Source organism: Manis javanica, chromosome 4 (genome assembly GCF_040802235.1).
Source record: "Manis javanica isolate MJ-LG chromosome 4, MJ_LKY, whole genome shotgun sequence".
Taxonomy (NCBI): domain Eukaryota; kingdom Metazoa; phylum Chordata; class Mammalia; order Pholidota; family Manidae; genus Manis; species Manis javanica.
Window position 1 is genome coordinate 150,023,033 of NC_133159.1, and position 21,301 is coordinate 150,044,333.

At 48.2% G+C, this 21,301-nt stretch overlaps 2 protein-coding genes across 8 annotated transcripts in view; both read left to right on the top strand.

Moving 5' to 3' along the window:
* CUEDC1 (CUE domain containing 1) overlaps positions 1 to 3,699 on the top strand; it is a 74,756-nt gene extending 71,057 nt beyond the window's left edge. For 3 of the 5 annotated variants that reach the window (XM_037003844.2, XM_073235393.1, XM_073235392.1), the window contains one exon: positions 1,894 to 3,699. The gene's annotated coding sequence lies outside the window, so the exon portion shown is untranslated. Of the gene's footprint in view, positions 1 to 304; positions 431 to 1,893 lie in introns of all 5 variants that reach the window. The other 2 variants (XR_012130675.1, XR_012130676.1) reach the window with 2 other exon arrangements.
* Positions 3,700 to 12,144: 8,445 nt separating this feature from the next.
* On the top strand, positions 12,145 to 16,820 carry MRPS23 (mitochondrial ribosomal protein S23). 3 transcript variants are annotated; one of them, XM_017669373.3, is made up of 5 exons: positions 12,145 to 12,303; positions 12,825 to 12,995; positions 15,074 to 15,151; positions 15,330 to 15,456; positions 15,818 to 16,820. In XM_017669373.3, exons 1-5 carry the CDS (start codon positions 12,260 to 12,262, stop codon positions 15,968 to 15,970), a joined length of 573 nt encoding a protein of 190 aa, XP_017524862.1. In that variant the 5' UTR covers positions 12,145 to 12,259; the 3' UTR covers positions 15,971 to 16,820. The 3 variants fall into 3 exon arrangements, with proteins under 3 accessions (XP_017524862.1, XP_017524863.1, XP_073091495.1); XM_017669374.3 differs by having other exon boundaries at positions 15,821 to 16,820; XM_073235394.1 differs by having other exon boundaries at positions 15,731 to 15,869.
* Positions 16,821 to 21,301: the final 4,481 nt, after the last annotated feature.

Consider the following 21,301-nt stretch of genomic DNA (forward strand, 5'->3'; position numbering starts at 1 on the left):
ATGCCAGGTGTTAATGAACAGGAAAAAAAAACCCAGCTTTGACTGTGAATAGCCTATAGCCCAGTTGAGAAGGCAGTCCAGGACTAACAGCACCCTAAGAAGACAAAACTGAACCAGACTCACTATGGCCATGTGTACACACAGCTCTCCCGTAACGGGGTGGTGGTGTAGATCTGGCACAACCAGATAAGGGAACGGCCTCTCTCAAGGCGGCTCTGTTTCCGACTGGGTCCCCAGGCTGCTTTTCCTCCTCTTTTCCTGTACATCACTGGGAGATAAACAGGGAATGTCACACTTCTTCCAGGACTCAGTGGAACCTGTCCCTCTTCCAGCCCCTACCCCCCACCAGGAAGCTGCAAGCCTGCCCTTCCCCGCTCTCCTGGTCCCAGGGCTCCATCTACAAGGCTTTCTTGAGCTGATGGTGTGGCAGGTATGGCCGTATTTCAGACTATAGAGAAATACTTGCTACTCTCACAATCGTTGTAGTGGAGGTGAGTTAAACCAGGGTACAGAGGTCATAGCCATGTACAGTACCAGTGCCTTTTCCCCTCAGCCTGGGCGGCTGGCCTCCATGTGACTTCTAGCCAGCCCTCCGCCACATCCCCCACCAGACACCTTCAGACCGATTCCCTTCTAACGGGTTCTCCTTACCCACAGCGCTGCACCACGCTTCCCACTCATCCGCAGTGCTCAAATACAGCCTGGCGAAGGGCCCCGGTTCCGCACAGTATTGCTGCCATTCCTTCCTCTGGTCCCCAGGGAAACCGTGTCTGGTCCAAAGCCACCCCCATATCAGGACCTTGTCACCATCTATTTCTCTCCTAAGTCTTCCAGCTTTCCCTTTCCAGCTCCATCCTCAAGTCCTCCTCCTCCTCATCTTAAAAACAGTTCTCCCTATTTTCCTTCATCACCCAGCTGGAGAAAAAGTGGCATTCTGGGTGAGAAAAAAAAACGGTCTGTTTAAAAAGAAAGAAAAAAAAGGTGGCATCCACCTTTGCCCACTGCAGGCTGGCAGCCCCAGACTGACTCAAGAAGGTCCCCTGCCAGGTCCAGGATGTCCCGTGCTCAGTGTCTCCTGGATCTCCCTGCCATTCATTCTCCCGCACTTTCCCAGCTCCGCGGCCCCTCCCACTCCCTCACTCCCCCGTGGCTCTGCCCTTGACCCTTTTGCGCCCACACTCTCTAGCGGGGCCACCGCCCTCTTATAGCATCAGCAATACTTCTGTGCATTTGGCTCCAAAACTGGACTCTCCGTCTCAGCCAGTCCTTCTGAGCCACTCTCTTGTCTCCAGCTGTGCCTCCAGCTCTCTGAAAGTCAGAAAGTCTCTGCTCCAGCCTTTCCGTTTCATTTCTTTCCCTTATTCCCTCCGCCACTGCTCTGGTACTCTCACCTCTGGTGCACAGCTGTACTTTCTTCACTCCATCACTACCTTATTTCATTTATACCTCTGAGTCTTCCAAGAAAAGACTTCTGAACTCCTCAGCCTGTGTGTGGAGGCCACCAAATCCTGACCCCAATGTACTTTTCTGCTCCTACAGGTCCCCTTGGTCCAGCTCATCTGAGCTACACTGAATTGCAGAGCAACCAGCCTCTTCCCCACCTCTCAGCCCTTCCCATACAGCTGATTCCATCTGCAGTTTCAGCTCCCCACTCCATCTCTAGCTGCCAGAGTCCCTGCTCTTCTGCAAGTTAGAGCGTTATGAGGAGCTAGGATTTGGCACTGGGGGATGACCCCAGCACAGTTCCAACACTGATGTTAGAGTCCCTGGAGGGAGGAGAGGGCTCCTGTCTTTGGAAGCTTCTGCCCAGAACCATCTCTCCAGGAATGAATGATGAGGAAAGATCACTGGGCTCCACTGAAAAAGACCTCTCCCCTCCCTTTTCCCTACCAGATGCCTGCCGTTCCTCTTTGCTGAAGACCCGATGGAGACAGCCAGACAGTAAAACCGGCGCCCAGCTGAAGGTCCCAGCTGCAGCCGGACAGATGGTGCTTGAGTACCTGGGCCCAGTGATTCTCCGGCCACAGTCCAGCCCAACCACTGCCACTGTCACTGCCATTTTCATGGGACTTAGAACTTGGGAGTTGCGTGCTATGCTTGGAGGAAGGACCTGGGGTTCCTAGGGTGGCAGCCAATCACAGCCCCTTTTGTAACCAGGATGTTCTGTTCTGTGGGCAATGAGTGGAAATGCAGGACCTCCCCACATCGCCCTCTCCTCCCCCAACTTTTTAAAAAAAATCTCAGAAAACAGGCAAAGGCTGGAGTGCCCCAAAGGGCAGAATGACCCTGCCAGAAGCTCTTTGACCTGAAGGTGGAGCCCCCCTCCCTCATTCCCCTCTGTCCTGCTGGGCTGCAGACACTGCCTGATCCCCCCCACCATCCCCGGCTCCCCTGGGCTTCCTGGGCCCTTTATTCCCATGCCTCCTGCATCTCAGCCTTTCTCCATGGCCGCCAACCCTCGGCACAACCACCGCACAGAATCCCTGGTGGGAGAGCCCTGGGCAATCACCTGGGCCCCCTCTGAGGAGTGATGGGCCACCAAAGAGAGGTATCTGCTGAGCCCTGCCTGGGCCGCTCAGGGTGGTTCTGCTGGGGGCTGACGTAAACCTCCCAGCAGGGGTCAGGAGAGCAGCCCCTCAGGAACTGGAGGACTCTGACGAGGAAGGGTTAGTTTTTACTTTGACAGAAGACATAAGCTAGTTCTGGATGGGACCCTGCAGTCACACAACAGTAGGGGCTTATGGTTGGGTGGAGGTGGGGGGATAACTCTGCCTAGAAGTCCTGATGTCCTAAGGGTGGGGAGTGGTGGGTTCTGAAATGACCTTTGAGAAGGCACAGGGCTGTGAACTGCCGGACCGCGTGGGAGCGCTGGGGTTAGGGAGGCTTGCTGCGTGCCCCTTGCCTAGAGCGACAGGTGAATGACCCGAGGAGGGAAACCACGGTTCTAAGACCCTTACCGGCACCAACCACTACCAACGGGAGGGGGGCTGCCCCACTTTCTCTGGCCCCACTGTGGAAATGGCAACGCAAGGACCTCTCCGGAGAACCAGGAAGCCTAGGCAGGCACGAGGCTTCGGGGCCGGAGTGTGGAACCAGCCCAGCCCAGCCTAGCCCACCGTGCGGGATTGGGAGGTTGGGAGTGGGAGGCCTGGTGGCCTCAAGTCACCCCGAGATGATGAGGGCGTGGCGGGCGCCCAGGGCCAGCGGCAGAGGTGGGAGCCACGATTGCACCTCGCTCCTCCCGCCCCTGTGCGGTGCCAGATGAGGGCCCCTGGGCACATTCGGGCAGCCGAGCTTCCCTTGCTCTGGGAGGCCGCCGCGGGAGGGGCCTGGGCGCGTCGCCGAGGCCGCGGAGCGTGACCAAGTTTGGAAGCACCCCGGGCCAGGGGCGCTAGCGCGGGGCCCGCCTTGCCCAGCGGGACCCGCCGCTCTCCCCAGCCAGGCCCGTGGCCCCCACGAGCCCCCCATCCCCCAGGCCGCCAGCCCGAGCTGCTGACGGCTCCGACCCTGAGGGGCAGAGGAGGGGGCTCCGGACTGTGGCTCTGATCCCTCCTCGCGCCAGCACCCGGCGCATGGCGGGGAAGCCCCGGGCCCCACGTCTGTGTGTGTTGCTTGTTAGTCGTTTTTTCTTCTATGTGGGTTTTTTCTTGGAGTTGTTTAATAGGAACAACTGTAATAAAGACTTGGTGTTCTCTTGGTGCTCTGATGTGGCCGGTGGCGTGGGCTGGCCCCTCCTCTTCTCTGCTCCGTCCTGCGCAGGGTTTGGCCCCCGGAGCCCTTAGGGCCCCCTCGCCCGCCCGCGTTAACTCGCTGCTCAGCGTCTCTAAGTCCTAAGGGCTCAGCCGTCTCTGCAATGCACTCACGAGGTGGCACCTGCTGCCCGCACTGCAACCTCGCCGACCTGCTGGCTTTGCTTAGCTCCGTTGCCTTCCTGTTTGCCTTGGGAGAGTAAAACCGCTTGCTGAGAGGCAAAGGAAAACGCCAACAACGGGAAAGCCAGTCTGTTGCGAAAGCTCCAGCCGGTCACCTCCCTAAATAAACAGAAAGCTTCTGGAGTAACGGCCGGCTGGATGGGAGGCTGCAGGGATGTGCCATCTCAGACTTCAAACGGCCCGCAGAGATCATCCGCTTCAAATATCGCTGGCTTTTCCCTGCTCCCCAACTCTGGTGGACTACCTCCCACACCAGGGAACTCAGAGCCAAAAGAGGAAGGAGCCCTTTCCAGACAGGGCAGTTCCCAAGGTTATAAGGTTCTTCCTGTGTTGAGCCCTAAGGCCCTGTGGCTTCCACTCACACATCTTGTTTCTGGGCTCTAGGTCACCCAGGCCAAGGCCATTGCGGTTGCCTTTGATGCCATGTTTTAGCTCAGTGGTCTGACTCTCCTCCAGACAGGCAGTGCAAGTTCCTCCCTTCCTCCTAACAAGAGGTTCCCCGACCCCACCCCAGTTAGATGGAGGTGGGTGTAAACTGGCATACCAGTGATAGCGGGTGGTGCTCCCCAGGGGCTGTTTGGACCTGGGCAAACCAAGAGTACCTTCAAACCCCAGCTCTGTGCTTTCTTTACTGATAGCTGTTGTAATGCCTGGAGCAGAGCACAGTTCTCAGCCCTACCCCAGACCTACTGAGTCAGAGACTCTGGGAGTGCAGCCCAGCAATCTGTGACTGAGGTTTGGGAGACATGGGCCAGGCCAGTACCTTGTACAGGCTGCACAGCACAATTACCTGAGCAGTTTACAAGAAGTCCTGATGCTCATAGCTCAGACTAATTAAATCAACAACTATGGGCTGGTTTCTTTTAAAGCTCCTCAGGTAATTTGAATTTGCAGTTGAGTTTGAGGACCAGTGCACAGAGCAGTCTGTTAGGTGTTTCGAATTTGCCCAATTAATCTTGCCCAGTAATAACCCCTTTATAGATGACGAAATGACAATCCAGAAAGGTTAAGTAACTTTCCAAGATCACAGAGCTAGCAAAGTGTGAAGCCAGAAAACAGGCCCCAGGGCTTCCCGACTCCAAGCCTGTGTTTCTCTACAGTCCTACCGTTCAGGGTGTGCCCTATGGACTAGCAGCAGCGCTGGAGCTTGTGAGAAATGCATGTTACTGGGCCCTGTACTCCAGGTCTACTGAGTCTGCAATTGGGCTATATTTTAACAAGACCTCCAGATGATTCTGGTACATGAACCACAGTTCTACAAACTTGCTACTCAAAGTTTGGTTTGTGGACCAGCAGCATCTGTATCCTCCAGAGCTTGTTAGAAACATAGAATTTTGGGCTCTGCCCTAGGCCTCCTGAACCAGAAAGTGCATTTTAACAAACTCTTCAAGTGACCTGGATGAGCATTAAGGTTTGAGAAACACTACTCTAGAACACCAGTTCTCAAACTTGGCTGTACACTGGAATTATTTCTGATGCTTGAATCCCATTCCCAGAGATTCTGACTAAGTCGCTTTAGGATTTAGCCTGGGAGTCAGACTGTAAAAGCTCCTCTGGGTCTAATATGCAGTAAAGTTTGAGAACCATTCACCATTTTGTTGTTGGTGTAGATGAAGCTGATTTTAACTAGAGAAGGGGGCATGGGGAGAGGAAGTACAGAAAGCTTGCTGGGTCCAGCAGGAGTGCAGAAGATAAAGCTCCTGCTCTGCTCCGTGATGTGTCCCTCCTGGTTGAACAGTATATATAGGACCCAGGAGGGAGCCAGCTGCCTTCACACACCATGCTCATTGTATACTCAAGGTGACACTCGCAGATTTATCTCCTGCAAAAGTGCTGAGCCAGGCTAACTACAATCCGGTCCAGCCCGTGCCCCTCCCTCCTTGTACGCTCTGGTGTCCCAGGGCTCAGCCCCAACTTGACAGGAGATCATGGGTCTGGAGAACAGTGCCCAGAAGAACTGGCCTGGTTATTACTATGCTGAGGTCTCAGTCCTCCCTCTGTTCCCTTGAAGAACTTGTTAGGGGGTTGAGTTGGGAGGAAAGACAGGAGAAGAAGGTGATTTAAAGAAGGCAGAAAGCAGGCAAGGAGTGGGATGATGAAATCAGCTACTTATTGGGCACTTACTGTATGCCACCTTTCTGAGGCACTTTAATATATGTTATTTTACCTAATCCCCTCAAATATTATATGAAATCAGGATTATTACTCCCATTTCACAGATCAGGAAACTGATGTTAAGGTCCTTACTCAACACAACCTTCAGTGAGTGATAATCCTTTTACTCAGGCAACGGAACTCCAGAACTGGTGTCCAAATACTAAGCAAGATACTGGGGTTGCAGGAAGAGGTGATAAGACTAGAACCTGCATAGATGCAACGTATGGAGCACAGTAATGGTTAAAAACATCTCCACAGTGATGGGTGATCCAACAGTGTACCTAGAATTCACCTATTAGCATTCTTTATCTGGTTTTAAAAACAATCTCTTAACATTTCCATTAAATGGCAAATATGCTATTTAGAGAAGCACACGAACTCTTTTGCCCATTATCACAGCAGCACAGATTAATTTGTTGGATTAGCTAGGCCAGCCAGAGGAAGATTTAGAAATTTCTGGAGTTGGGAGGGGCATGGGGTGGTGGTTGCAAGGGGCCGTGTAAATCTACTGCCACCTGGTGGTCATCTCTCAGAAGTGGTAGTTGCTGGCCATTTAGAGGCCAAAACACCATTTTCCCACAAGGAAAAAGTGGGCCCCTCAGGCCAAACTGACAGAAGGGAATTTACTGTTTAAATGGGCATATGTTTTGTAAAATTTGCAAAACAAAGATATTTTTGTACTTCTTTTCTTAAAAGAGCCACTAAGATTACATAAGCTTCAGACTCCATAAAACCCCCATCTGCCTGGCCTGCCATTTCTAGAGTTACAATTCTTTATCACGTCACAAGGGTTACTCCATGCAAGGGAAGAGTTGTACAAACTCGACTTGAGCCTGTCTTGCTACTTGCTATTCAAAGTGTGGCCTGTGGATATGATGCCCAACTGTCCTGGCTTTCCAGGCCTAAGTGTTCCTCGGATGTTGAACTTTCAGTGCTAAAACTGGGAAAGTCCAGGGCAAACTTGGGCTAGTTGGTCCCCCTATCTGCAGACCACCAGCATTGGCATCAACCTGGGAGCTTGTTAGAAATTGAGTTTCAAGTCTCACCCTGGATCTACTGAGTTAGAATCTGCATTTTCCAAGATCACCAGGAGGTTCAGGTGCACAATACAGATTGAGTTGCTCTGCCTTCCACAGAAAAGGGTCCAGAGCAGTCCTGAAATATCTGCTTTCAAGGTCCTCATCCTTCTTCACAGAGTGATTCCAATCAGCCTTTAATTTCAATAATAAAAGGCCAGAGTGTTGCTTCAGGCCAATGTGGCTCCTATTTGCTTGGCTACAAAAGAAGCCAAAGTGATGCTACAGCCCTCCCAGGGCAGGTCCAGGCAGGAAGTGCTTCCCTCTCCTCTGCCCGAATTAGATTCTCTTTGGAGGCAAGGCTGCTGTTTGCTGAAGAAATGAATGAGCAGCCATGTGAAAATGACCTGTAAATTGTTAGGTGTGATTTAATAAATGTGATCTATTGTTCTTAAACATGGAATGGTCAGAAATCATTAGACCATCACTCCTATTTATTGAGCAGTTACAATACACTAGGCATTGTTTTAAGCATTCTGCAGGTATTAACCCCACTGATCCCACAGAACAAGTCTCTGTGCTGGGTGCTATGCTTATGCCCATTTTACAGATGACAAAGCAGAGGCCCAGAGGTTTACAAAAGGGATCTGTCCATGAGGCACAGAGGATAGCCAGAACTAGAAATGACCAGGTACATGGTGGGGTAGAGGACTCTTCCATGTAACTCTAGCTTTCTCCACATGGATGTGTGTAGGGAAGGCCTCCATCAAGGAGGACTGGATGTGGGCAGCCAGCAAAGGAGGACTGAAGATCGCTGCATCCTTTTTGCCCTAATTTGGCTTTATTCATCACATTGTTCACCAGAAAACTCTTTCTAAGACCAAGCTGTGGGCCAAGCACCAGCCCGGGTGTGTGGAAGCAGAGATAAGACTCCAGGTTCCTGTCCTGGGTTCCTGCCCTTCAAAAGGCCTGGTTAGACAGACTGAAGACAAGAAGGCAGAGTTACAACAGGCATTGCTCCAGAGAGAAGCTTAGGGAGGGAGGGGGCAGGTCCTGGAGGCACGTTGACCCAGGCCAGCTGAGTGTGTGCTGGGACTGAAGTGCCTTTCCAACTGACTCTTGAAAGGAGGAGGAGGTGTGGGCCTCAAAGGAGGGTACTGGGCCAGGAGCGGGAGCACTCCACAGCCTGGCGGGGAGAGGTGGCACTCCTGCCTCATTGCCCTTCCCCTTCCTGGTCCTTGGATTGTGTACTGAGTATATACTAGTGCTTTCTTCCTCTTTTAAAGCAGTCAGCTAATTGCTCCCTGACCCTGGCTCTCTGCCAGAGGTGGGTAGTTGTTGGAATGATTTCATCAATATGCCGGGATTTTCACTTCCCAAATCTGTTCTGCTCTTACTCTTTCTGTCAGACAAACTCCTGGGCACTATTTAAATAAGGGCACTGTTTACAAGGATGTGGGTGGAGTATAAGGAAGCCACAAAGGATGGCCTGGAGCCTATGGCTAGTAACAGAGGGGCATAATTTACTGAGTCAAGCCCTGAAGGAACAGGGGAGAGAACAGTGACGGGAAGCTGGTGAGAGAGCTCTGTGTAGAGGTGGCCCTGTGGCGCTGTGACTTTATGTTCCTGGACTGTCCATGGAGGAAGCCAGGGGAATAGAGACTGACTTTACTCTCCTTCCTTCCAGTCTCCTGCCAAAGCCTTCCACTCGTGGTACCAACTAGAACCCAACTGGAAGCAGAGGGCAAGGGGTGGGGGATGCAGTCCTGCTGTCATCCTCCTGGGGCACAGTATGGATGTGGATCTGAATGGGCAAATGGAAGATACTCAGCACAAGGACTTACCTGTCAGTCAGTGTTATGGGCTTAATGGTGTCCCTCCAAAATTTATATGTTGAAGTCCTAAGTTCCAGGACCTCCAAAATGTGACTATGTTTGGAGATAGCGTTTTTAAAGAGGTATTTAAGTTAAAATGAGGTGATTAAGTTGGGCCCAAATCCAATATGATTTCATAAGAAGAGGACAGAGACACAGAGGTAAGAGCACACAAAGACATGGGCAGTAGAAGGCCATCTACAAGCCAAAGAGAAGTTTCAGAAGCAACCCGACCTTGCCAACACCTTGATCTCAGACTTCAAGCTTTCACAATTGTGAGAAAATAAATCCCTGTTGTTTAAGACATCCAGTTTATGGCATTTTGTTATTGGCAGTCTTAGCCAACTAATACAATCAATAAGCTATTCAGCCCATAACCTACTAATTAGGAATTTGCCTGTCTCTTCCACTGGACAGTCAGCTTCTACACGACTCAGCGAAGGGTCAGGTAAGTGTTTAAATATTTGTGGGGAGAATGGATCATTTAACAAGAAAATCGAACAATAAGGCAACCTATGGAATTTCATCAAAATGCTGCAGTCCCAGGTGGCAATCAGTAGTTTATGGGACACAACAGTAAGAGCAGTGCTATAATAGCCATCAGGATTGTTTTGAGCCCTCGCTATGTGCCAGGTGCTGCAATTAGTGCTTTACATGAATGAATGATCACTCTTACTCTTGCAACAAGCCACTCGGATAACTGACACTGCCATCCACATTTTAACAGCTGGGGAAACAGAGGCTTAAAAAGTTATGTAACTTGCCCACATGATTAGTGGACACATCTACAGTGTGATGTGGTAGGATGAAAATGGGGCCAAGTGGTGTAGTGGAAAGAATATGTTATTTTGGAGAGTTTATAAGTTCTGTTTCCTTATCTGTAAGACTGCCAGGACATTACCTATGGCATCAGGTAGTCAAACAATTGAATGAGATAATCCAGGTTCTGGGTTCAGGGCACGGCATGAGTGTATGAGCCCCTTGCAGCCTTGAGAGGTCCTGGTGAGAAGACAGAAAACCTGTAATGTCAATTCTGCCTGCTCCCAGCTGCCTGTTCAGCTTCCTCCTATATTATGAATGAACCCTCCCTGGGGCACCCCCTGCCTGCTGCAGGCTCAGAGGGTTCCCAATCCATCTTGCTCACATGTCTCCATGGTCCTCCTACTCTATCTACTAACATCTGCTCCCTCAGTCACTAAAACATTAAACATGATGCTGCAGGAGAAACTTGAAGGGCTCAGAAATGGAAGGGATTTCCCCAGAAGATCTAGAGAGAAAATATTCCCCTTGCAATTCCTCCCCCATTGAGGGTTTGAGTATTTGGCTCCCCACTCCGAATTTGGAATAACTCCTTCCAATTCTTTAGCAGCAGTAACTGCAGTGGCCTATGGGGGCAGGCCTGAGTGGGAGAAAGGAAGTATGCGGTCTAGGCTGGCAGCTAGCTCTGACTTGGACAGAATTAGAAACTTTCTATGGGTCTGGGAAGACTATATTTAGCCACGAGCCTGTTTGCTCTTCCCAGAGCAAAGTATGTCATACCTTTCTGGGACTGGAAGACTGGAATCTCCACACTTGGCCCAGCAGCCAGAGCTGTGCTCTTCCTTGTTCCAGAGGGACCCAAGGCAGCAGTAAAGCCCATCTCTCGGTCAGCTGTGGGCATCAAATCACTCTGTTCCCTGTCCCTGGAGCCAGTTTTGCCGGACGCCCTCCATCCACCAGTCTCCAATTTGAAGGCATAGCTAAGGTGGCATTTCAGGGTCCTGGAAAGGGCCCAGGCTGGCCTGGAAGCCTGGCTCTGTGTTACCTATCAGACTAGTTACTTAATCCCCTGTGGCCTCACTTTCTCATCTATATTGAGGATGATAACAGCCACCTTGTGAGTAGGCGTGTGGATTCTCTGAGAAAACACAAGCAGTAGCTGCTCATCAAACATTTCTTTCCTCCTCCTCGCCAGCCCCTCACTCAGTGGGAGAATTCTGGGATGACTTGATGCTCTTTCAGGCTGACAAAAGATCATGGGCTCCTGGGAGATATTTTGTATGTATGTGATCCAAAACATGTCACTGGATTTAAACGTTCAAATATGAATACAAACTTTTTACAGGTTTAAGTCTGAGGGAGATACAAAGAAAAAAGGTCCCCTTCTCCAGCAATTTCACTGGAGATAACCAATGTTCACAGTCTGTGCGTCCTTCCACATAGTTTCTATTCTCGTGCAAACACAAACACAAATAAAGGAGTTTTCTTCTTTCTCTTAGCAGGTTAGGATCCCACTAAAGGCATTTCTGGTCATGGGCATTCATCTAGGCAAACACACTTGATCTCCTTCATTTGAATAGCTGCATAGGATTCTGCAGACTATATGAACCACGCTTTTCCAGCCATTTCCCATTTGACGGACTTCTCCCCACTACAATAATGCTGCAATGCCGATCCTTGCACAAATATCCTCATGAAATTGTGTTTTCTATGGGGTACTTTACCCGAAGTATGATTATTGGACCTAAAGGTAACCCTGAGATACTACTTTCCCCATATTTTTGAGTTTCCTTTTCGGAATGCGTATTCCGGACGGACACTCACTTTTCAAGCTGAAAGAGCAGCTAGCCAGCACGCTTCCCGCAGAGTAACTCTAGTTGCCGGCAGCATCCCTGTTAGAGCGGATGCAGAAGGCGCTCCAGGGTCTGAGGCTTTAGTGGGGAGCGCTAAACAGCAGGAGACGGAGGGCGGAGGCTAGGACTCTAGTGCCACCTTAGGCAAGTGACTGCTCCTCCCAGGGCCTCGGTTTCCTTCTGCATAGTCTGTGAGTCCAACTAAGATTAGGTGCAGTCCGGGCCTGCAGCTGCCGACCTCTCCCCTCGGCCTCTGTGGATTCCACGGCCTGGGTTAGTTCCCCGGGACTTTGGAGGCACCTCCCCATCATCCTCCCGCGGCGTGGCCCCACCTTCTCGAGAAGAGTCGGTACTGTGAAGCCAAAAGGGAAAAAGCAACCACCACAGTTAATTCCTCCTCTACATCGGTCATTTATTGCTTCTGCCCGGCTTGGGCTCGCTCCCTCCCTTCGGCTCGGCTAGCGAGTGTTCCCGTCTGAGCCTGCCGGGTGGCCTCGGGGCGCTGCAGTTCGGCCCATCCTTTGCTTCTGCCTGGCTCCGCTCTCCCGTTGGGGCCGCGGCGCCAGAGCGGCAATCCTGGGCTCGGTCAGCAATTTACGCCCATCTGCCTGCCACTGGCGCTTCCGGTTCCGGTAGCCCCCGGTTGCGTCTGATCCGAGGTGTCCGTCATGGCGGGGACGCGGCTGGAAGCCGTGGGCAGCATCTTCACGCGGTGTGTGCTCGGACCCGGGCTGGGCTGAGGGCGCCTCCCCGGGCAGAGGTCCTCAGCGGGCCCCGCTCTTCCTTGGGTGGGTCTGAGCCGGCGAGGCCTTCTCCGGAGGGCCGGTGCTGGAGCCGAGGGAGGCTCTCTTGTGCTCTTGCCTGCCTCCGAATAGTTGTGCTTGACGACACCACTCCTTGACTCTATCACGTTTAAGATTGCACCTCTACCCCTCTTCGGGTGGAGAGCTCTAGGAAGAAGAAGGAGGCCGATGGGCCAGGCTGGACCATCTTTGCGTTTTCCTCGACGGGACAAGGGATGGGGAAGGCGGGTGGGACGCGTAGAAGATGATAGCATTGTTAGGTTGGTTTGTAATGTGGAAATGCCTACCTCTAGGTGGGGAGCACCCATGCTCTGGTCCGTCTTCCTGCTGGTCCATGAGCCCGTAGATGTCTCCGGTTGTGGTGGCTAAACTGATTCAGGGGCTTAGGCTGTTGTACATGACAGGCCTTCGTTCTTTCCCCTTCCTTAAGGACTCGGGACCTGATGCGGGCTGGGGTGTTGAAGGAGAAGCCTCTCTGGTTTGACGTATATAACGCCTTTCCCCCGCTGAGAGAGCCGGTATTCCGAAGGCCCCGCCTGCGATATGGCAAAGCCAAGGCTCACATCCAGGACATCTTTTATCACGAGGATCGGATTAGAGCGTGAGTGCGAAGCCCACAGGGCGGGCAGGACGCAGCAGAACTTCCGAAGGAAAGGTTTAGCTAGAAGTCTGGTAACTTAAATAGGAATTGAGTCCGGGCTGGCCCTGTGGCGGTCTTATATATCTAGACAAACTAGGGAGTCAGCGCCCCTCCCCGACGTGAGAGATACAAGGTGAGAAGTGGAATCTGGAGTCCAGCAACGGGACTGATCAACTTGCAGTTATAGCTGCCTCTTTCTGCACATCTGTTTTGTGGCAGGCACTGTGCTAAGCCCTTAACAAAACAAACATTATCTCATTTAGGCCTTACTCCAACCCTGTAAGGTAGGTATCCTTGTCTCCATTTTATTGATGAAGACTGTGAGCCTCGAGGAGGTCAAATCACTGGGAATTTACTGACAAACCATTTTCCTCAAAAAACTGATGTCAGTTAGTTTTTAGTACCTAGAATTTGTGTAGTTACTTTTTTCTTAAATGTTAACATAAGAGGTTGTGCCTAATTGAAATTAATACATATCCTTTATTTTCAACCCTGTTCTTGGATGTAAGAAAACAGAATTTACAGTCATTATGTTCTCTGTTGAGGTTAAGGCGTCTTTCATTTTAGTGAAATTTTTTTCCCCCCAACAACACTCCTTTGAGATAGGGAAATAAATATGTTCTTGCTCAGCTTGGAAATTTTCAAGGTAGGACATGAGATTTTGGGGGCATTAAATACTTTTTCAGCACTTTTCTGTTCAGGCCCATTGTATATACTTGGTTGGGATGTGTTTGAAGTTCATTTATACGTTAATTGTACTTCTGTGTGGATTGTAGTGGAACTGGGTTATAGGTCATTGGAGAATGTGGAATAGTTTACTGCTCTCTTTTATTATTACTGTTAATGCTAAAATAACTTGTATTTAAGTAGTTTTGTTAACCTTTATCTTTGTGGGGTTTTTTTTGGTGTTTTAAAGAACATTTTATAAATAAAATGAATTCTAGATATGTCAAAACCTGAATGAATATAAAAAGTGAAATCATAAAAGTACTAGAAGAAAAAATGGGAGAATTAAAAAAATAATCTGAGTGATAAAGGTCTTTCTAAGCATGACGTAAAACCCAGAAGCCATACATGCAAATACTAAAATTTTCTGCATAAAAAAATGCCACAAGCAAAATCAAAGGTCAGTTGACATACTGGGATAAACTTTTGCATCATGTATGATGAAGGGTTAATTTCCCATCTACATGCTATAAATATTCTTATTGGTGAATAATAAAAAGATCAAGTTAAAAAAAATGGACAAAGACCATAGACAGGTCACAGAAAAGGAAATTCAGTTTGCTTTTCCATACAAAAAAAGATATCTAATGTGTTTTATAAGCAAAACAAAACTATAATGAGTTGTAATTTTTCACCTATCAAATTGACAGATCAAAATGTTAAAACAAATAATTTGGTCCGGGTATGGGGAAATAGGCACTCATATGTTACTGGTTCAAGTGCGATTTGGCACAACTGCTTTTCAAAGCAATTTAGAAGGCCAAATTACAAATGCACATACCTTGACTCGATACCATTTTTAAAAATTCATTCACAGACTTACTTGCACAGTGCACTAAGAAATACAGTTAAAGGTAATCATTTCAGTACTGTCTAGAGTAGCAAAGGGCTGGAAAAAAAATCAGACACTGGTTTGAAGTGATCTCTAAGAACTACTGAATAAAAAGGGCAAGATGTAAAATAGTGTTTACTATCCTCAGCGTTGGAGACAGGGAAGGATAGTGCATATATGCTGGTCTATTGGTAGAATATTCCTGGATAGATAGACAAGAAACTGGTTAGTGTTGCTTCATGGGAGGGGAACTCAGGGGTTGGGGTGCAGAGGTGAGGAGTGTTGCTTGTCACTGGATGCCTTTTTGTAATGTGATGTATTCATCACATGCATGTGTTACTTATTTTTTAAAAAACTACAAAAACTGTTAGGCTCAGGCTTTAAGTCATGTTATCCTTCTTAGGACCCAGGAGTTATTTCTTACTTAATTCTTGGACATTATCTATAATTGGAAATTTATATTGTTTTTTGTATTTTCTAGGAAATTTTATGCAGCCTATGGATCTGGTCAAAAAGCTTTTGATCTCTTCAATCCAAACTTCAAGTCTACCTGTCAACAGTAAGCCATTTTATAAGTCCTGGGTCACATTTTTTTTTTTTTAAGGATTTAGTTATCAGTTTGAGGAGTATGGTTGAATTCCACCTGAGGAAAAAGATGTTCCTATAGCAAGATTTGTTAAGGGGATGCTTGAATCTCTGTGACAGCAGACCTCAGATGTGACCGCTTGGAATTCCAGGTTTGTGGAGAAGTACCTTGAGCTACAGAATCTTGGAGAAACAGATGAAGAGAAGCTGTTTGTAGAAACAGGGAAAGCTTTATTGGCAGAAGGTGTCATTTTAAGACGAGTGAGGGAAGCAAGGATGGTGAGTATTTTATTACTAAAATTATTAGGATTTATCTGTTTATTAGAGGTGAAAGGAGAGCTTGTTTTTTTTCCCTAACCTTGGCTCATGTTCCTAAACTCGAGGTCAAATACAGTTAGACTGAATATACTGGAGTTTTGTGCTAATGACTGCTGCTTGGAGCGAGTGAATTGTTATTAGGGCTTTTGGAATTGTGGTTGTGTAGAGATTTTTGTCATGTTTATTGTTATAGTAGAATTTGACCTGAGATAGTAATGTTAAATTTTTGATTCAGTGACAGAATGTGCCTACGCATATGCTCAGCCTGTTAATTGAGTGAAAATGATGACATCTGTGTGATGTACATGTCTGGTCTTTTAAGCAGCAGGAAGGTGATCACATTTCCTGGAAATCTGAACTCAGGGCTATGAAACCACAAACTGTGTTTGGAAAAAACCAGCCTCTGAAAGAAGTTCCACAGAATCAGCGTTTGGAGGCACCTGAAGAACAGTCGAAAGGTCTTTCTCCTACCTGAAGAACTTGTATACTGACATCTGACTGTATTCACTAGATGAACGTTGAGCTATTTTTAACAGTTGAACTGTGTAAATGTTTCTAGATCTCTAAGGCATTATATTTGCTGCCTTTTAGATCCTACTTCTAGGTTGTGATAAAGCTTAGTATTGTGATTTGAAAGAAGCAGTTATGTGAACTTTGTGTTAGAAAGGTATTAAGTAAAGAATTCCCTAGTTGCTTAGAAAGCAAATTTACTTTAAAATTGTAAATAGCATGAGGAAACCTTTGTAAGTGTTGTTTGAAGGGACTCATTCTGAGTAGCTTTGCTTAGATTTTTGTGTTAACATGTGGACTGGCTACATTTGATTCTCTGGTATGTTTCTCTTTTCTGGATTCATGAGATTTAACTTGCACATACAGTTGGTCCCTTAGCCAATGTTTCTGCAGATAATCTTTGTATATTTTGCTATTGAACTCTTGAGCTTTAACTTGAGAGGCCAAGCTGACTTGGGCTTTATGGTAAGAATGAGAACCTATCATTGATGGTAAGACAAAGGCCAAAACTACAACTTTAATTTGATGGGTTGAATGTGCTGGAGACAATTAGCTTAGGCCTGAACATAGTAGGCTGCTCAGTAAAGATTTACTTACTGAATGAATGAATGAATGAATGATTACATCCAGTTAAAGACTGGGTTCAGATGACATCTCTGTAGGTAACTGGATTGCCATGAGCGGGGGCCAGCTAATGTGGATGGCTCTCCACCAGCATCTACCTGCCTCCCTGGTTTCAAGGTGTGCATATAAGTCCTTGAACTGTTCTGCTTTCTTCATAGCTTGTGTTAAATAAATATCCCTTTGAAATTGTAGCCTTTGTATTTATGATCAAGCCAGGATTTTCAGCTATGAGTAATAAGCTCCTTCAGAAATTCCTTATTTTAAACCCCATGTAGCTTTTCTGCCCTGTTGACCTTCTTGTGCAGTCTCGTCTGTCTCATGCAAAGGGCAGGGCCCACACTTCAGCCTGTACAACTCTGTGTATGTGGGTGCTCAGTTAATGGAAGGCAAATGAGTACACGAGGCCAAAGCAGTTCTCAGCCATGCTGCTTCTGCCTGCCCACCTTTCTCACTGTTTTGCAATTCCTCTTGTTTGGGGAATGCTTTACTTTTAGCTGGGGAAGTAAATTTCATTAATTGGCAACATTATGCAACCATTGGGTGCCAAATTCTGGGCCAGGCTTCTGCAGGTGGGCTTAAAGAGGTGGGGGGGATGGTTCTGTTCTCAGAGGACCAATTTGGGTCATTTTTTACTCCAACCCTTATGTTTCTGGGTTTAAAAGGCAGTTTCTTTGCTCTAGTGATGAACTCATTTAAAAAAAAGTTATTTATTGCATAATTCTTTAAATTTTACATGTACGTGGCTTAAAATTAAGGGTGAAGAGGCAGTCTCCCACCCCTATCCCTCAGCCACCCATTTTCCCTTCCCGAAGGCCACCACTGTCATCATTTCCATTCCAGAAATGTTTTGGGTATATACATGGCGGGCACTGCATACTGTCCTATACCCTTTTTTTGCACTTAAGATGTCTCAGAGATCCTGTATGGATACGTAGTGATTTAATCAGTGTCCGATTAACCAAAGTATGTTATTTCTACATTTTCTTGTGCTGCAGATTGGCTAGTAGCTGTGGGGGGTGTTCCTAGCAGTGGTAACTCGTCTTCAGTTTGGTTATTATCCTCCATAGAAACTGCTAAGTTATATCCTACCAGCGATGTGTGAGAAGTCCTGTTCCTTACACCCTCACCAGTACACTGACTATTAAACCACACTGGGACTCGCATGCAGCAGGCCTAAGCCTGGAAGAAGGGAGACCAGGCCTTAGAAATCTTCTTTAGGTTGAATCTCAGTGATGAAAACATAGTGAAATGTGTGAGGTTTACTGGGGAATTCATAATTCTTCCCGGAGTTGGTGTGGGCAAAATGCATCATCAGTTCCCTAGTGTGGAGAGGATGGAGGGGTGACCTCATTCTTCCCTGTAAGTTGCTTAAAATCTAGTTGGGAAGATAAAAGTGATCTTCCAAATGATAAAATGAAGAGGAATCCTTATAAATTATATAAAAGTGTGCCAGGAGCCTTGAAGGGTGAGTAGGATTTGAAGTGTGTGTGCTGTTTTTCTGCTAGGAGTGCCTTCCCAGCCACCACTGTCCTTAGACACCTTCAGTTCCCTTTTCAATGGTGTTTCCACTCAGAAGCTTCACCTAATATTCAACTCAAGTCTCAGGTCCCTTGCTGAGCCCTTGCAGACTGCTCTCATGTGCACTTCACTGCTTGGCATGCTGGTCCACTGTCCTCCTGCCTGACTTAGCCTGGTCATCCATTCCAAAGGTAACTATTCTTCCCCTACTCAGAGTGTAGACAAGGGCAGAAGTTCTTGGATCCCCTGAAGCATTATTTGTAGGAGTGGGCCCTCCACGTGGGTTTCCTCAGCTTCAGCTGAGGAAGGCATGTGTCCAGGTTACAGTGACATTTGCACAAGACAAGTCTGAAGCTCTGGGTTCTCGTTCGGGTTACTGCAGTTTTTACTGGTGTGACAGTCTCTCAGACTACAAAATAGGGATAACATTTCCCCTTTTGGCTTCCAGTTAGCATGGTGAGAATTAACTGAGATCATGAGAGCAAAGCTCACTTGTCAGCTGCTCATTACTCTTTTGAGGAACAGGAGAAGACAGGTTTGAACAGATAGGATGGGATGAAATCATGGTGGCCTCAGTAACTACACAGTTCAGTTGGGTATAAAAGTCTGAGCAGGGAAGTAAAGTAGGGTCTTTCAAGCAGTGTTAGGTTGAAGGACAATTCACCCAGGTGTGCTATAAAGAATGGGGTTCAGGGAGGGAGGGAAGAGGAGACATACCAGACATTGGTCTCTTTGTGGCCTTTCCAATTGGAGGCAGACATTCCCAGGTTATAAACCTGGGTGACCGGGAGAATAGCAACATCACAGGCAGCAAGGTGGGGAAGAGACCTGAGTTCTCACATACTGAGTAACAGGAGATGGTGTGGTGGCCATGTGGCAGGCAGAGAGGTGAGTAGGTGTCTGGGAGATGGGGAGAAAATATCTAGCACAGAGGTAAGGGTTGGCGCCAGGAGAATGAGTGGGCTCTCCAAGGGGGATGTAGAGAGACACAGGGTGGGGCTGAGCCAGGTGAATGCTGTCAGTGAAAGGACAGGAGGAAGTCAGCAAGGAGAACAGGTCCCACATCTTTCAGCATCTAAATAGTGAGGCTTATTTAAGTGGTTCTAGAGTTGCCAGGTTTCATAGAGTTCTTTGGTTTTCTTGATCATTTGTCCTTAAAAAGGTAAGCCCAATTTTTTTTGTGTGTGTAATTTTGTATACCACTTAGCGCCATGTTCTCTGATAATCAATGTGGTGTTACAGAAAAACTATGCCTCCAAAGGATTCCTGGTTTTGTTAAAGTCTTACCCTTCTCTAAATAAACGATGGCTTACCACTTAAAAATGTTCAACAGATGCTTTTTTAAAACAAAGTCATTCAAGTAGGATAAGATTTTCTCCAGGGCTAGCATTGGTGCCTGCCTCTGCTCTTGGGAATCCAGACAAGGCACAGTTAAGCTGTGAGCCTCCTCATTCCTTTAGCCTTTCAGCTATGACTAAGCCTGACCCAGAACTGGGCTGGCAGTTTTCCTGGCTCCACGGGCACCAGGACATATGACATGATATGACTCTGATAGAGAAAGCATGGCAGCACTGCCTCAGCAGAGGGCTGAGAAGCTAGGAACAAGGAAAGGTGAGCCGTGTCAGGGGGAGCAAGGTTGTTACATGTTCCTGGTCTCTGTGTTCCTGAGCTGTATTCCAGAACAGTCAAAAGGTGAAAGGACTGACAGACTAGGTTAGTCATGTGCTTTGGCCCTTTGACGGTGCTTGGTGAGGTGGATGCCTGAGTAGGTTCAGTGAGCAACTTGGCTGGTGGAGGCCTGGAAAACACAGGGACTGGCTTCCATGTCACTCCTAGGGTAGAGCTTAGTGCGGTGTGCAGGTCTCTAACTGGGTGAGTCCAGCACTGGAGAAGTCCCTGTGGAGATGCTGAGCCTGACAAATGGGTACTGCCTCCCTGACAATGACAACGTTGCTGGGGGAGGCGAGGGAGGCAAGATGTTAAGTGTTACGTCCCCTACAAAATGTAGCCACCGCCCCCACCCGGACAGATGACAGAGGGGATTTTTGTTGAATGCTAGCTGACAATAAGATACATTTCAGGTATAGTTTTACCCGCGATTGATGCTTTTCTTGGACTGGAACTTAAATGTCAGTCACCTGACCTTCTAGTTCAGTTCTTTTAATTAAAAGATGGTTCTATTTATTATTTATCAAGCATTTTCCTTCCAGCAGTTAGTGAAAGGTCAGTGGCTTCAACGGATGCTTTGTTTTTGGTGAGCAGCTTAGATGAAAAAGATACACAGTCAATCTTTGCTGCCTCCTGTTTGCTCATGGGCAGGACACTGTTTAATAGTCACCGTGGCATTTAGGATCGCAGGCCTCTGGAACACGCAGAAAAGTGCATGTGCATCCTTTGCTGCTGAACATTCCTCCAAAAGTAAACATCAGGTTGTGATTATGGTTAATAATGAGATATTGATGGTCTGAAAATGTCACTGCCCGAGACCATGGGCCCCGGCACCACGAGGTGGCGCTGCGCTCTCATGCTGCTCATCAACAATAACTGTTTCCTTGCCTCAGGGTACCTTGCCTTTCAAGGTTGGTGCGTGTCCTTGTGAAATACTGTTGGTGGCTGAGATTTAGGAAGCTGAGGTCCTGGGGTGCTTGGGATAGGGTGCAGGGGAGCAGGTAGGCCAGAGGACGAATGACAAAGGCCTGCAGGGGAACCAGCACGGTTGGTGCCGTAATGGGGGTGGGAGAGGAAGGAGCTGTGTGAACCCCTGGAGACTAGCCAGAGCAGTGTTTCCTAACCTTCTCCAGTCAGGGACACACCTGTGAGTTCGCTGTGGGGGACGGAGGCAGCGAACAGAGCAGGCGGGGAAGCAGTACGGAGCACGGGAAGGCACCCAGGCCTCGGAGGGACAGATCTGGATTGAAACCCTGACCGACTGCTTTGTCTTGTGACATTAGGGGAGCCGGTGAATACCCTGAGTCTCAGTTTCCTTTTCCGTAAAGCAGGGGCCATAACATCTCCCTCACGTTGTTAGGTGGATTAAATGAGAGTACGCACAAAGTTGGCAGCGCAGTCAGCCTCCATTTGCTCTCCTCGGTGTTCGGGAGGCCCTTGGCAACTGCTGCTTCCTCCTGGGTGAAGATAAACGTGCATTAGATTA

Coding starts and splice junctions, on each gene's coding strand:
- MRPS23 (XM_017669373.3), top strand. CDS start 12,260: ATGGCGGGGACGCGGCTGGAAGCCGTGGGCAGCATCTTCACGCG. Junction 12,304..12,824: donor GTGGGCAGCATCTTCACGCG/GTGTGTGCTCGG, acceptor CCCTTCCTTAAG/GACTCGGGACCTGATGCGGG. Junction 15,152..15,329: donor TTCAAGTCTACCTGTCAACA/GTAAGCCATTTT, acceptor TTGGAATTCCAG/GTTTGTGGAGAAGTACCTTG.